Source organism: Sebastes umbrosus, chromosome 11, assembly GCF_015220745.1.
Source record: "Sebastes umbrosus isolate fSebUmb1 chromosome 11, fSebUmb1.pri, whole genome shotgun sequence".
Classification (NCBI taxonomy): Eukaryota; Metazoa; Chordata; class Actinopteri; order Perciformes; family Sebastidae; genus Sebastes; species Sebastes umbrosus.
In genome coordinates, this window is record NC_051279.1 from 24676170 (window position 1) to 24693325 (window position 17156).

The following is a 17156-nucleotide window of genomic DNA, read 5'->3' on the forward strand; positions in this document are numbered from 1 at the left end:
CTATTCATCATGATCGTATGAATAATAAATATATGGAATAAATAACTCAGACTGAGACCTGCAGGGCGTGAAGCTGTGTGCTCAGACGGACCAATCGCTGAGGGACTTCCTGTGGAGAGGACAGGTGTCAGCTGTTAAAGACTGCTCAGATTGGACAGAAACTGTAAGTCCAACTGAAAGGAAATCACATTTTTTGTCTGCTACATCAGAGGTTCTCAATCTTTTTTCAGCCACGGAGCGCTTAAAGATAAAGAATACACCGGGAACCCCCTCATGTCTGTATCTGTAACGTTTTTACTCTTGTATAGTCTTCGTTACGTGAAAGAACAACACAAGAGAAATGTATTAAACATATCTACAGATTCTAAGAGTTATAGATTTGTTGGATCAGAACATAATCTATGAACTATTACACCAACACAGTCACCATGATATGTTAATCGCCGACATTTCTGGACCAAAACTAGTTTCAGGAATATGTTTCTGAAAGCCTTGTATCTCGCTCACAGAAACGCACAATAACACGTTAACGTTGTGAAACGATTGGTTTGGTTCAGGCAGCAAAACAACTTGATTCAGGTTAGAAAAATCATCATGGTTTGTGTTCAAATAAGTAACGTACCAACGTAAGGTACCAACGTAAGGTACCAACATAATGTATCAGTGTAACGTAACACCTTAACGTAACAATGGAATGTAACAACGGAACGGAACAACTTAATGTAACAACGTTATGTAACAACGTAACTATGTAGATAAATAACAACCGGCTTAGCGGACTTTCTTACGTAACGTTACGTGAAACAACGTTACGTAAAAGCAGCGCTGCGTAAAAGCAGCGCTGGGTAAAAGCAACGCTACGTAAAACAATACATTACGTTAAAAACAACGTTACGTTAAAAACAACGTCAGAAGAAGTGTTCTTTACCTCTTTCAGGGTTCGTTCCTGCAGCTGGTTACCGTTTCTGTCCTGAAAGAGAAAAACAACACAGAACATGTTCAATAGAACTTGTTTCTAATCAAACACTAATCCTTTTAGATTGAAGGAACTAAATCAGTCCAATCAGGAGTTCATCACACCAGACTTCATACAGAATCGGGCAGATTTTATACTCAGTAGTGGTTGTTACACCTCTCATTGAGAAGAGTTTACTAAAGAGAACTAAAACAGGTCCGACTTTCCGTTTCCTGCGGATCATCTTTCACATTTTGTTTTAGTTTAAGTAAAAATTGCAGCTTTGATCAAACATCTTTGATCAGAGGTGACAAGGTGACGAGGTGATTTACCTTCGAGGAGCTGCTGTTCAACTCAAAAGAGCCGTTCAGAGAACCAGAGTCTCCATCTGAGGGACCGACAGAGACATGGAGACAGACAGGTCAGCGTCTGTCCATCAGTCAACAGTAAACTTTAATTTCATAACCAAGAAAATAAAGAAGCAGAAAAAGAAGGAGGAGGAGGAGGAGGAGAATAAGAAGAAGAATAAGAAGAAGAAAAAGAAGAAGAAGAAGAAGAAGAAGAATTGTAGACAGGTGACTCACTGCTGAGCTCCTGGTTGCCGTTGGTAACGGAGTGTTTGTGGATGTTGGAGTTCAGCAGCAGATCAGTCAGTTTGTCCACTAGAAGAAAACAGACACGATCAGATTCTGAGGTTTTATTATTTATTACTACACAGGAGGTGTGAACAGACACCAGACTGACCTTCAGTGATGGAGGCGGCGAGGAGCGGCTCCGCCTGAGGAGCGTGAGGAGTGTCGGCTCTGAATAGGTTCCTGCAGGAGGAGGAGGAGGAGGAGGAGGTGCTGAGATCCTCACCTCCTTCTTCATCTCCTCCTCCTCTTCCTGTCGCCTCCACCCAGTCAGAAAACAGAGTGACTCGCTCCTGCAGGAGCTCCAGCACCTCCCTGTCTTTCTGCTGGATGTCAGCTGGGTGGGAGGAAGAGAGGAGGAGAGGAGGAGAGGAGGGGAGGAGCGGAGGAGCGGAGGAGCGGAGGAGGGGAGGAGGGGAGGAGAGAAGAGGAGGGGAGGAGGAGGAGTACAGGAGGAGCACAGGAGGAGGAGGATGAGGAGGAGGACGGGGAGGACGAGGAGGGGAGGACGGGAGGAGGAGAGGAGGACAGGAGGAGGAGAGGAGAGAGGAGGAGGGAACATTTTGAATTAGATGTGAAATAGATTTTATTTGGGTGATATTTTTATGACAAGAAACAACAGGTGAAGGAGGAGGTGAAGGAGGAGGTGAAGAGGGAGGATGTGAAGGAGAAAGGAGGTGTTGTACCTCTGAGTCTGCGTATTAAAGCTTTGTCTTCAGTCTCGATGAGAGGAAACTCGGCTCTGGACGGACAGCTGGAGACAAAACACACAATACTGTGAAGTAATGAGTACTTCATACTGTACTATATACTGTACCACATACTGTACTATATACTGTACCACATACTGTACTATATACTGTACCACATACTGTACTATATACTGTACCACATACTGTACCACATACTGTACTATATACTGTACCACATACTGTACTATATACTGTACCACATACTGTACCACATACTGTACTTCACAGAATTATGCAGTATTGTTACTGAGCAATTACAGTAACAACTAAAGTAATTAATAACAGTTCTTGGATCTTTGGACCTTTGAATCCTTGAGGCAGTACTAACCTGAGGGCAGTCTGCTGGATGCGGCTCATCCAGGTCTTCCGGCCTTCTTTAGACGAAGCGTGCAGCTCGTACATCTCTGGAGGAGTGGAGGCGCTGATTATGTACATCCCTCGCTCCTGATTGGCTATGTCTCTGACGATCAGGTTGTTCAGAGAGACCACCGGAGACTTGTCCTGAGACAGAGAGACAGGTGGAGACAGACAGGTAAACAGACAGGTGAGACAGACAGAGAGACAGGTGAGAGAGACAGGTGAGACAGACAGGTAGAGAGACAGGTGAGACAGACAGGTAGACAGACAGGTAGACAGACAGGTAGACAGAGAGGTGAGACAGACAGGTAAACAGACAGGTAGACAGACAGGTAGACAGACAGGTAAACAGACAGGTAAACAGACAGGAACCAAGGATTCAAGGATCAAATGATCCAATGTTCCAAGGACCTGGGAACACCTGGGAGCTACTCTATTTACCCTTCTGCTATCAAGTCCTGGACGCGGATCAGTGGTTGAAAATGGTTGAAAGACTGATGGATAGAGAGAAGAGGGGGAGGGACATGAGGAGGTGCAGGTGTGACCAGGTGTGACTCACCAGTGATGCGAAAATGAACTTTTGATCTTTCTCCTGAAGGAAAACCAAGATGTCTGACATCAGCAGGACCTGCACATCTGGAGACAAACATACAGAGGCTGGTCAGCAGGTGTGAGCTCCGCCCACATAGCTAGGATATCACAGCAGGTTAACAGGTGTGACATCACCACAGCAGGTAAACAGGTGTGACATCACCACAGCAGGTAAACAGGTGTGACTTCACAGCAGGTAAACAGCCTCCTCTACCTTTCATCCTGGAGCCCTGGACCTTCCAGAGGAGAGGTCCCTCGTGGAGGAGCCTCCTCCTCAGCAGCTCTCCTCCTCTGAACACACCTCCTCCCTGGACCTCCGTCTGGGCCCGGGGGTCCAGACGTGCCTGGATCTCCTGCAGCCTCCTGGTCCGGTCCAGCTCCAGCACCTCCTGGTCCACCGAGCTGATCAGCCCCTTCAGGAGGAGCAGTCCCCGGCTCAACGCCTGCGCCTCCTCTTCATTGCCTGCACGAGGTCACAGGGACATGGTCACATCAGAGGTCAAGGGTCAGAGGTTATTAAAGGTCAGAGGTTATTAAGGGTCAGAGGTTATTAAGGGTCAGAGGTTATTAAAGGTCAGAGGTCGTAGGTACCTTTGGTGTTGTCCAAGATTCGTTGGATGAGGACGGGGTACTTTGTGATCCGCTGTGTCACCAGCAGGATGCACTCCTGGACGCCATGACGACGCAGCAGAGGACCACGACAGGCACGCTAACCATTATGGGATGGAGAGAGACAGAGAATCAATTTAGAAACACCAGGTCTACACCAGTTTAAACCAGATTAAACCAGATTTAATTTCTGGTCGATACTGGAGCAAACCCAGGTCTAGATCTGGAAACAAGGATAAACCAGGATCTAACCTGGACCTGGACTAAGAACAGCAGGTCTAGTCTGGTCTAATCTAGTCTAGATAAACAGTCTAGTAAAGAACTGTGTAAACCAGATCAAACCGGACACAGAAAAGTGGTCTGAAACCTATGAGACAAGGTCTAAGGCACTCTAAACTTTGACTAGTTCCAGGTCAAGGTTCAGGTCCTGGTCCTGGTTCTGGCTCTGGTCCTCACCCTGATAAACGGCTGCAGTCTTCGGTCTCGAGATAAAACTTCTTTGTAGAGTTTCACAGCTTTCGGGTGTCGACTGCAGAACTCAGAGTAAATTTTCTTCATGTCGTCTGCACACTGACCTGAAAACTACACACAAACACACACACACACAATATTGAAATATGATCAGCTGAGCAGCTTTCGGACATTTTTTTGGACATTTTATTGGGAGTAAAACCCTCACACATTCACATATCTGAAGGTCAGAGGTCAAGGGACCGCTTTGAAAGCGGCCATGACAGTTTTTCCTTGCCAAAATTCAGCGTACGTTTAGAGCGTTATTTAGCCTCCTTCATGACAAGCTAGTATGACATGGTTGGTACCGATGGATTCATTAGGTTTTATAGTTTACTATGATACCAGTATCTTCACTGTAGATTTAAAGGGACTGTTTGTAAGAATCAGAAATTGCTTGTTAACAGCGACACCTGTGGCCGGTAAGTCAACAAAAGTCAGTTTCAGTGTCAAAACAGTGAGGCGACACACGTCAGCTAAAACCACAATATCACTCTATATTTCACCTGCTTGGCAGTAATATTAGCTGACCAGACAAAGGTCCCTCCATGAATCAAAGCTGATCCTAGTGTCGGCTTTTCCTGCCTCAGCCTCCCGACCGCGGCTGGAGGGAACAGGGGAGACACCGGAGTTTTGGTCGGAGACGATAACATTTCTCGCTGCGGAGCCCCGTCACTTCACAAGACATGGAAAACCTCTGTTGGTCTGGAGGAGCTGCAGCAGTTATTTCTGTACAAACGTCCACTGTACATTCACTAGATATTCTCAGAGCTACTAACTCTTCTGCAGTGGGTAGTGTGCGCGCATGCACGTGAGAGTGGAGCGAAAGAGCGAGAACGAGTGGTGTGTGAGTGAAGGCAAGCAGGCAGCGGAGCAGAGGAGCAGAGTACAGCAGAGACTCCGGCCCTGGAGACCAAAGCTACGGTCTCCCCCACGTCCTCCGACCGCAGCCAACACTGTTTAACAGACGGGCTTCACTAGATATAACTTTGCGGTTTTGATGCTTCCGTGTAGTTTGTGTTGGAGTCTCGTCTGAACAGCGTAGCCACATGCGAGCGCGCATGGGACACCCACTTTCAATGATTTATACGTGTAAGAAGTTACAAATAGTCCCTTTAAAACTGAGCCTCTACAACCTAAAAATCACAAGTTGCGTTAATAACTTAGAGACATTAGTGGCATTAAAATTAATTTGTGTTAACGCGTTATTATCTTGTTAACTTTGACAGCCCTAGTTGTTATAGATATAATTTTCTATACAGAGTTGTTAAAATGATCTCGGATGAATATTATAGGAACAGAATCTGAACAGAAGGAGTACTTTCACTTTACGTACATTTAGATGATATTACTTCTGCACTTTTACTGGAGTTAAATCTTAAATTCAGGACCTCTACAGGAATCAAGTTAAGTCAAGGATCTACTTTTTCTTCTACTAATGAGGTGAAACCGCATTTTTGTTGGAAGCTTCATTAATAATGTTAATGTTTTAATAACTTTTAAATCAACATTTGGTTGAGCAGCTTTTTTTGTTTGTCTTTTTAGGGTGATGACGTCATAAAATATGACGACAGACATACAAATTATTCAAAAACCTCAACAAAAGCTTCAAATGTAAAGATGACATTCAGTGTGGAACTATTTCTGTAGCAGTGATGCTCTGGTTGATGTTTGTGTTTTATGTTTGACACATGCTCTATAACACCAGATAAACATAAAGTCTCACTGATCTCACACTGATGTGAATGTAATGACCTTTGACCCTGTATGATGTAATAACCTCTGTGACCCCTCAGAGAGTCACTTGTCCAGCCGTACCTGTCTGAGCAGCAGGTCTCCGATGCTGCGGACGGTGAAGTTGGTGGCGCTGCCCTCCATCAGACCCTCCTTCCTCCTGTTGAGCAGCTCCGTCAGGAAGCTGGAGTGCCACTCCAGCAGCTGGTCCAGACAGGGGAAGATGGTGTGAACCACGGCCGCCTCCAGCATCACCTCCTCCAGCATCCCCCGCCGGTACACGCCCTCCATGATCCGCAACGTCCGCACGTGGTGGAACTCCGTCTGGATCAACTCTGAGAGACACAAACGAGTTTATCCTGATGATGCACACAGTCAACACACATATATATTATATATAAATAAATAATATATTAAATAAATAAACAAAAATAATTAAAAAAAGACTGGATAAATGAATAAATGTGTAATTAGAAATAAATGTAGCCATTAATCAATGGATACAATTCATAAACATTTTTTTTTAAAATAAATACACAATTAATAAAAAGATTAAAAAGAAAAAATGTGAAACTAAATAAATGTCATTAAATATAGCAAAAATAAATGTAGCAATTAATTAATTGATAAAATTAATTTATATATATATATATATATATATATATATATATATATATAAATAAACGAAAAAAATAATAAAAAGATGAAAAAAATAAATGCAAAAAGGAAAAATAATTTAAAATTTCATAACATAAATCCATAAATAAATAATAGGGAAAATTAAACAGAAAAGTAAATAAATGAGGGAATTAATACAAAGATAAATAAATATAGAAGCCGATTAAAACTGAAAAATCTATTTTTGTCACATTTTATCAATTAATTAATGGCTACATTTATTTTCTATATCATTTTTGCTCAAATTAATGACATATTTATTTATTTATCGAGTTATTTATTTATGTATTTATTTATTTTTTATTTTGGCAGGTTCCTTCCACCATATTATGGTAGATGAGGCATTTCTATATATAATGTGCATATATGCGTAATTATATCTGTATATATTTCTACTGTTTGACAATGTCTTTGTGTATATTTTGTATACATATATATTTCTATACCGTAGATGACATCCTGTTTTTTGATGATGTCTTTGTGAAGCGTCTGCAGGAAGTGTGGCTCCACAACGAGACTCCAGCTGTCGGCCTGAACACAGCTGCCCTCCATCTTCAGGTCATCCAGCAGGGTGCTCCACCACCACTCACCTGCAACAACACAACACAACACAACACGACACGACAGGACACAAGACACAGACACACATATTACTTTATTGTTCTAGTTGTTGTTCATTGTTTTGTGATGTAACATCATCTCCTGTCAGCTGGTTCCAGATGTTTTCAGCGTGCATAATAATAATAATAATGATAATGATAATGATAATAATATTATTAATAATAATAATGTGATTAAAGAGCTAATGACAGATTGAATTATTATAAACAGCTGATATAAAACAACAGACCGTCGTCGATCAGAGACTCCAGGGACAAAGTCCTGCTCCTGAAGTTCAGAGACTCAGTGGAGTGAGACAAGATCTTCCTGAGACCGACAGCGTCCTCACACATTCTGAGGGACACACAGGTGGAGAGAGACACTATTAATATATATATATATATATTTATGTGTGTATGTATGTATGTATGTATGTGTATATATATATATATATATATATATATACAGTATATATATTTGGGCTGTCAATCGATTCAAATATTCAATCGTGATTAATCACAAATTAATCACACATTTTTTATCTATTCAAAATGTACCTTAAGGGGAGATATGTCAAGTATTTAATACTCTTATCAACAAGGGAGTGGACAAATATTCTGCTTTATGCAAATGTATGTATATATTTATTATTGGAAATCAATTAACAACACAAAAAAATGACAAATGTTGTCCAGAAACCCTCACAGGTACTGCATTTAGCATAAAAAATATGCTCAAATCATAACATGGCAAACTGCAGCTCAACAGGCAACAACAGCTGTCAGTGTGTCAGTGTGCTGACTTGACTATGACTTGCCCCAAACTGCATGTGATTATCATAAAGTGGGCATGTCTGTAAAGGGGAGACTCGTGGGTACCCATAGAACCCATTTACTTTCACATATCTTAAGGATCAAAGAGACCCCTTTGAAAATGGCCATGACAGTTTTTCCTCGCCAAAATTTAGCATAAGTTTGGAGCGTTATTTAACCTCCTTCATGACAAGCTAACATGACATGGTTGGTACCAATGGATTCTTTAGGTTTACTAATTTCATATGATACCAGTATCTTCACTCTAGCTTTAAAAATGAGCCCACTGGAACCTCAACATGATGGAAGAGCGGGCACAATCACAAGTTGCATTAATGCGTTAAAGAAATTATAAGCGTTAAAACAAATTTGTTTTAATTATCACATTAACTTTGACAGCTCTAATATAAACATACTGAGACTACATGACTGAAGATTCTACGCAACAACGAACTCTTTCAGCTGAATGTCGTTTACATTCTACAATCAATAAGGCGGCTGTTCGCTCTCACCCTGCAATGTTATTGGTGGAGACACTCTTGGCGAGCGAGAGGCCGGAGCGAACCCGTCTGGACCCGAGCAGAGACTGACGAAGACTATCTGAGGGATAGATGGCCGAGCTCGGACGCTCCTTCATCATCGGAGCTGAAGAGACACAGAAGAAGAAATAAAGAACAGTTCTTCTTCTTCACCTTTTAAAACAAACACGGATATCTGATGAGGAATCTGACTGATTATAAATCTGAATTAGACCAACAATTACAACGATTGCCTATCCTGAGAGACAAACAAAATGAAGTCCAAAAACACTGGACACTACATTTCCCACAATGTAGCTGGTTAATGTGATAGACCAAGAGATAGACAGATAGAGAGACAGACAGGTTGACTCACTTTTAGTGCGCATGGCGACGTTCTGCAGAGCTGAACTGTTTCTCACCAGCGACAGCTTCTGTTGCTGTTAAAGAGAGACAGACAGGCAGTCAGACAGACAGACAGACAGACAGACAGTCAGTGCAGACAGACAGGCAGACAGACGAGTAATTACCAAAGACAATTAGACAGGCCTTACCTTTTGTTTCATCTTTGCACAGTTGGCCAGACTGTCTCTGCAGCGGTTATGGATGGTGACATTACAGGCTGAGAGACAGACAGATAGAGAGACAGACAGGTAGCTGGTCAGAAATATTACTCATATTGTATGTCTATTATCATATTACATACATGTAAACCCAAACATCATGTTGACAAACTGAGCTGATTGGATCTTGATGTAAAAGAACGTCTGAACAAAACATCCTGCAGCAAAAAATGCAATCACAAAAACACCACGAAAAAAAATCAAGATATCATCCTACCATGAAATGTTTTACGACAACATATTATGACCACACAAAAAAAAGTCCTGCCACAAAACACACCAAGACAAAAAGTTCTACCACAAAACGAGCCAAGAAAAAAAGTCCTGCAACAAAACATGCCAATACAAAAATCCGGCCACAAGACACGCCAAGACAAAAAGTTCTGCCACAAAACACGCCAAGACAAAAAGTTCTGACAAAACACACGCCGAGACAAAAAGTCCTGCCACAAAACACGGCAAAACAAAAAGTCCAGCCACAAAACACGCCAAGGCAAAAAGTCCTGCCACAAAACACGCCAAGACAAAAAGTTCTGACAAAACACACGCCGAGACAAAAAGTCCTGCCACAAAACACGGCAAAACAAAAAGTCCTGCCACAAAAACACGCCAAGACAAAACGTTCTGCCACAAAACACGCCAAGACAAAAAGTTCTGCCAAAAAATAAGCCAAGACAAAAAGTCCTGCCACAAAACACGGCAAAACAAAAAGTCCAGCCACAAAACACGGCAAGGCAAAAAGTCCTGCCACAAAACACGGCAAAACAAAAAGTCCTGCCACAAAACACGGCAAGGCAAAAAGTCCTGCCACAAAAACACGCCAAGACAAAAAGTTCTACCACTAAACACGCCAAGAAAAAAAGTCCTGAAACAAAACACGCCAAGAAAAAAAGTCCTGCCACAAAACACGCCAAGAAAAAAAGTCCTGCCACAAAACACGCCAAGAAAAAAAGTCCTGAAACAAAACACGCCAAGAAAAAAAGTCCTGCCACAAAACACGCCAATACAAAAAGTCCTGCCACAAAACACGGCAAAACAAAAAGTCCTGCCACAAAATACACCAAAACAAAAAGTCCCGCCACAAAACACGCCAAAACAAAAAGTCCTGCCACAAAACACGCCAAAACAAAAAGTCCCGCCACAAAACACGCCAAAACAAAAAGTCCTGCCACAAAACACACCAAAACAAAAAGTCCCGCCACAAAACACGCCAAAACAAAAAGTCCTGCCACAAAACACGCCAAGACAAAAAGTTCTACCACAAAACACGCCAAGAAAAAAAGTCCTGCCACAAAACATGCCAAAACAAAAAGTCTTGCCACAAAACACGCCAAAGAAGAAAAGTCCTGCCACAAAACACGCCAAACCAAAGAGTCCTGCCATAAAACACGCCAAAACAAAAAGTTCTGCCACAAAACACGCCAAAACAAAAAATCCTGCCACAAAACACGCCAAGACAAACAGTTTTGCCACAAAATACGCCAAGACAAAAAATCTATGGTGCTTTTGCTGCTAAAACCAAATAAAGTGTGCAGGCTGTTTACTGGTTGTGGACTTTACACCCATAGAATCTCCATTAGAAACCCCTAGAACCTCTCAGAGACTCATAAAGCTCTACAGGGAACCCCAGAACCTTCTTCATGATACCAAATAACTTTCTCAAGAAACCTCAAGTCCGCATTCCTGCTGAAAAACCCACTGAGAGAAGACGAGGTAAAAATAGTCTGCAGACTGTTTACTGTGGTTACGCACGCATGCACGCGCACACACACACACACACACACACACACACACACACACACACACACACACACATTCATTTCACTATAAAAAAATCTTGTCTTTACTTTTTCCACAGTCCAGTTAGGATGATGTCATCACTTCAAACCAACAGATACAGACACACACATGTTGGGTGTGTCATGTGTGTGTCTCTGTATATGTGTGTGTGTGTGTGTGTGTGTGTGTTAAATTGTTTTTGGTGTTTGTTTCCTCTCATGAATCCAGTCTGAAACGTTTTCAGTAACTTTTAGTTCAGATTTAGTGTAAACGGCTTCATGATTATAAAATATACAACACACACCCACACACGCACACACACACACACACACACACACACACACACACATAAACACACACACATGTGTCCCCTCGACCCAGTTCTCAGGGTTCACCCACAGCAGCCAATCACAATGCAGAACAACATGGTGACACACTAAAATGTGTATGTGTGTGTGTGTTAATCTGAAGAGGTACATCTGTTCATTGTGAAGACGGAGGATTAACACACCATCTGTTACACACACATTAAATACACACACGCACACTCACATACTATATCATATTTTTGTATAAGTAGCATATGAATGTATATGTATATATATATATACATATATATATATACACAGTATACACATATTAGGGCTGTAAATAAATTAAAATATTTAATCACGATAAATCGCAAATTAATTATCTGTTCTAAATTAACCTTAAAGGGAGATTTGTCAAGTATTTAATACTGTTATGGCAAAGTGGGCAAATATGACAAATATTGTCCAGAAACCCTCACAGGTACTGCATTTAGCATAAAATATATGCTCAAATCATAACATGGCAAACTGCAGCCCAACAGACAACAACAGCTGTCAGTGTGTGAGTGTGCTGACTTGACTATGACTTGCCCCAAACTGCATGTGATTATCATAAAGTGGGCATGTCTGTAAAGGGGAGACTCGTGGGTACCCATAGAACCCACATATCTGGAGGTCAGAGGTCAAGGGCCCCCTTTGAAAATGGACATGACAGTTTTTCCTCGTTTAGCATTATTTGGAGCATTTTAACAATGGATTCATTAGGTTTTTCTTGTTTCAGATGATACCAGTATCTTCACTCTAGCTTTAAAACTGAGCCCACTAGAACCTCAGAAAGATCGATTGTGTTGACGAGTTAAAGAAATTAGTGGTGTTAAAATGATTTTGCATTTTTGTTATTACTTTAACTTTGACAGCCCTAATAAGTATATACAGACGTGGACAAAATTGTTGGTACCCTTCCGTTAAAGAAGGAAAAACCCACAATGGTCACTGAAATAACTTGAAACTGACAAAAGTAATAATAAATAAAAATGTACTGAAAATTAACTAATGAAAATCAGACATTGCTTTTGAATTGTGGTTCAATAGCATCATTTTAAAAAACAAACTAATGAAACTGGCCTGGACAAAAACGATGGTACCCTTAACTTAATATTTTGTTGCACAACTTTTTGAGGCAATCACTGCAATCAAGTGATTTCTGTAACTCTCAATGAGACTTCTGCACCTGTCGACAGGTATTTTGGCCCACTCCTCGTGAGCAAACTGCTCCAGCTGTCTCAGGTTTGAAGGGTGCCTTCTCCAGACTGCATGTTTCAGCTCCTTCCACAGATGTTCAATAGGATTTAGATCAGGGCTCATAGAAGGCCACTTCAGAATAGTCCAATGTTTTGTTCTTAGCCATTCTTGGGTGTTTTTAGCTGTGTTTTGGGTCATTATCCTGTTTGAGGACCCATGACCTGCAACTGAGACCAAGCTTTCTGACACTGGGCAGCACATTTCGCTCCAGAATGCCTTAAAAGTCTTCAGATTTCATTGCACCCTGCACAGATTCAAGACATCCTGTGCCAGATGCAGCAAAGCAGCCCCATAACATAACCGAGCCTCCTCCATGTTTCACATTAGGTACAGTGTTCTTTTCTTTGGATGCTTCATTTTTGCGTCTGTGAACATAGAGCTGATGTGACTTGCCAAAAAGCTCCAGTTTTGTCTCATCTGTCCAAAGGACATTCTCCCAGAAGTTTTTTGGCTTGTCAATATGCATTTTGGAAAATTCCAGTCTCACTTTTTTATGATTTGGTGTCCTCCTCGGTTGTCTTCCATTAAGTCCACTTTGGCTCAAACAGTGACGGATGGTGCGATCTGACACTGATGTACCTTGACCTTGGAGTTCACCTCTAATCTCTTTGGAAGTTGTTCTGGGCTCTTTGGTTACCATTCGTATTATCCGTCTCTTCAATATGTCATCAATTTTCCTCTTGCGGCCACGTCCAGGGAGGTTGGCTACAGTCCCATGGACCTAAAAACTTCTGAATAATATGTGCAGCTGTAGTCACAGGAACATCAAGCTGCTTGGAGATGGTCTTATAGCCTTTACCTTTAACATGAAGGTCTATAATGTTCTTTCTGATCTCCTGAGACAACTCTCTCCTTAGCTTTCTGTGGTCCATGTTCAGTGTGGTACACACCATGATACCAAACAGCACAGTGACTACTTTTCACCCTTTAAATAGGCAGACTGACTGATTACAAGTTTGAAGACACCTGTGATGCTATTTACAGGACACACCTTAGTTTAACATGTCCCTATGGTCACATTATTTTACATCTTTTCTAGGGGTACCATCATTTTTGTCCAGGCCAGTTTCATTAGTTTGTTTTTTAAAATGATTCTGTTGAACCACAATTCAAAAACAATGTCTGATTTTCATTAGTTCATTTTCAGTAAATTATTACTTTTGTCAGTTTCAAGTTATTTCAGTGACCATTGTGGGTTTTTCTCTCTTTAACGGAAGGGTTCCAACAATTTTGTCCACGTCTGTATATGTATGTAAGTGTATATGTGTATAAATATGTATATGTGTATTTATGTGTATACAAGTATATATATGTAGAAATGTGTATGTGTATATTTGTGTATATATGTGTATAAAAGTATATAAGTATATATATGTTTATAAGTATATAGGTGTATGTATATATGTATATGTATATAAATATGTATATATATATATATATGTATATATATATATGTATGTTACCTGGGCAGCTGAGCGCCTCCTTGGCCGTTATGCTCCTGTTGCAGGAGGAGCACAGGGTGGTGGAGGACACAGTCAGGGAGGTGAACAGGTGGCCGCTGCTGTTCCTGACCTCCCTCTCTCGCGCCTCCTTCTCTCGCTCCTTCTGGCGCGCCTTCTCCTTATTCTGAACAGACAGACAGACATAGTACTGTTAATATGACAACGTATCCATCAGGCAGCGTCATGTGACCACAGGTTCAGATGCAGCGGTCTCAACCAACAGGAGGTCATTCACTGTGAACCTGGAGGAAGCAGCAGGGCTTCATGGGAAAGTTGAGAAAGGTTCAACTTCATGTAAAAAGTCAGGAGTGACAACCTGGAAGCAAACAATCAGCTGCTCTGATTCTCTACGGTGGAACTTTAAATAGCTTCAACAAACGCGTTTCTCAGGAAGTTATGATTAGTATCAACCATCAGGTTTAGGAATCAACGTAAACAAGACTCTGACCTCACATGTAAAGATAAACACTGTGATGCCAAGAAGATCCTGTAGAACCTTTTACATGTTGTAAATATTAACATCAAATATCATTAAAATAAAAGTTATAATCTGCAAAACTTTTCAGTTAAATTGAGTCCAGTTTGAACAGTCAGACATCGGGCCGACATTAGGTGGACATTGGGCCGACATTCGGTTGACATCGGGCCGACATTCGGTTGACATCGGGCCGACATTAGGTTGATATCGGGCCGACATTCGGTTGACATCGGGCCGACATTAGGTTGACATCGGGCCGACATTAGGTTGATATCGGGCCGACATTCGGTTGACATCGGGCCGACATTCGGTTGACATCGGGCCGACATTCGGTTGACATCGGGCCGACATTAGGTTGACATCAGGCTAACATCGGGCAGACATTAGGTTGACATCGGGCTAACATCAGGCAGACATTAGGTTGACATCGGGCAGACATTAGGTTGACATCGGGTCGGCATCGGGCTGACATCAAGCCGACATGGGGCCGACATCTGGTTGACATGGGCCGACATCGGGCTGACATCGGGCCGACCCGTTTAAAGAAAGTTTAAAGAATAAACACACACAGTCAGGAGTGTGTGTTTACAGCACCTCCTCTGATCTGATTGGGTGTCTCAGATGCCTTGCTCTGATTGGCTGTCTCAGATGCCTTGCTCAGGGGCATGCTGCTGCTGCTGCTGCTGCTGACATGAATTATAGATGAAGGTCAGACTCCCAACAGACAGAGGCTCTGCTCCAGGACACAACAGCAGCAGCAGCAGCACGGCCTCATGGGAGCTGTAGTCCAGATAGAGACTACAGGGACCATCAGCCCCCTCAGCAGGATGACCTCCGACCTCTGACTATTGCTGTGAACAAACACTGAAGAGATTCATAATAAACTCAGTCAGATGATCCAGACTGAGTCTAAAAACAACTGTGTTTTATAGACAGGAACACAGAGAGAGGCATTGTGGGTAACCAGACTAACAGTCGAGGCTGTATTTAGAAACAGTGGTGCTTTGAGCTAAATAAACACTAACTTGCTAACTAAAGCATGTCTGATACATCAGCAGGACGATTTCATTGGCAGATAAATGTGTGTCGGCCGATAAGGAACGAAGGTTATGACATCAGCGTCACTATCATGTAGTTTGTCCACATTCATCCCTGTGATCACAGCTGAGGAGTCACTGTTACGTGTCTTCATGGTGATGTGAAATACAATACTCCATAATAGTAATAATAATATATATATCTATGTCGATATGTCTATGTCTATACAGTATGTCTATGTATATATGTCTGTGGATATATGTCTAATACATACTGTATATGTCTATGTATATACTGTATATCTATGGATATATGTCTATGTATATATGTATATATGTATATATGTCTATGGATATGTCTATATATATACACTGTATGTCTATGTATATATGTTAATGGATATATGTCTATGTACGGTATATACAGTATGTCTATGTATATATGTCTCTGTATATACTGTATGTCTATGGATATATGGATATATGTCTATGTATATATGTCTAAGTATATACTTTATGTCTATGGATATATGGATACATGTCTCTGTGTATACTGTATGTCTATGTCTATATGTCTATGGATATATGTATGTATATATGTCTAGGTATATATGTCTGTGGATATTTGTCTAATATATACTGTATATGTCTATGGATATATGTCTATGGATATGTCTTTATATATACTGTATGTCTATGCATATATGTCTATGGATATATGTTAATGGATATATGTCTGTGTATGGTATATACAGTATGTCTATGTCTATATGTATATACTGTAAATCCATGGATATATGTCTATGTATATATGTCTATGTGTATACTGTATATCTATGGATATATGGATATATGTCTATGTATATATGTCTCTGTATATACTGTATGTCTATGTCTATATGTCTATGGATATATGTCTATCTATATACTGTATGTCTATGTCTATATGTCTATCTATATACTGTATGTCTATGTCTATATGTCTATGTATATACTGTATGTCTATATGTCTCTTTATATACTGTATGTCTATGGATATATGGATATATGTCTCTGTGTATACTGTATGGATACAGTATATGTCTATGGGCTTTACAATGAAGAGTTTTGAATGATGGCTGAGGCTCATGGGTATTGTAGTCTTTAGAGTCGTCCGCTAAAATGATGATGAAACCTGATTGGTCAGAAACAAAGTGTACACAATTCAAACTGTATGATGATGACATCATCCAGGTGAGCTCCATTAAAGTCACACTACAGCTGACTGTAAATCTGAAATAAACTGAAGTTTAACCTGAAGAAATCATCAGACTCTCACCTGGTCACACCTGTCTGACACATGACAACCAATCACAGCCCTCGGAGAGCGTCAGTAG

The 17156-nt window shown here is 41.1% G+C and overlaps 1 protein-coding gene across 1 annotated transcript in view; it reads right to left on the reverse strand.

Annotated features, from left to right (window-relative positions):
* Positions 1-17156, reverse strand: part of arhgef2 (rho/rac guanine nucleotide exchange factor (GEF) 2) — a 28964-nt gene that overhangs the window by 3199 nt on the left and 8609 nt on the right. Inside the window, exons 2-19 of the mRNA XM_037784515.1 lie at positions 14227-14389; positions 9303-9370; positions 9125-9188; positions 8743-8875; positions 7669-7772; positions 7265-7408; positions 6225-6475; positions 4353-4478; positions 3879-3996; positions 3502-3750; positions 3256-3332; positions 2668-2840; positions 2274-2341; positions 1700-1924; positions 1540-1617; positions 1288-1343; positions 929-970; positions 59-109 (exon numbers count right to left, since the gene is read on the reverse strand). Of these exons, the coding sequence (XP_037640443.1) occupies positions 59-109; positions 929-970; positions 1288-1343; positions 1540-1617; positions 1700-1924; positions 2274-2341; positions 2668-2840; positions 3256-3332; positions 3502-3750; positions 3879-3996; positions 4353-4478; positions 6225-6475; positions 7265-7408; positions 7669-7772; positions 8743-8875; positions 9125-9188; positions 9303-9370; positions 14227-14389 (2190 nt within the window). The remainder of the gene's footprint in view (positions 1-58; positions 110-928; positions 971-1287; positions 1344-1539; positions 1618-1699; positions 1925-2273; positions 2342-2667; positions 2841-3255; positions 3333-3501; positions 3751-3878; positions 3997-4352; positions 4479-6224; positions 6476-7264; positions 7409-7668; positions 7773-8742; positions 8876-9124; positions 9189-9302; positions 9371-14226; positions 14390-17156) is intronic.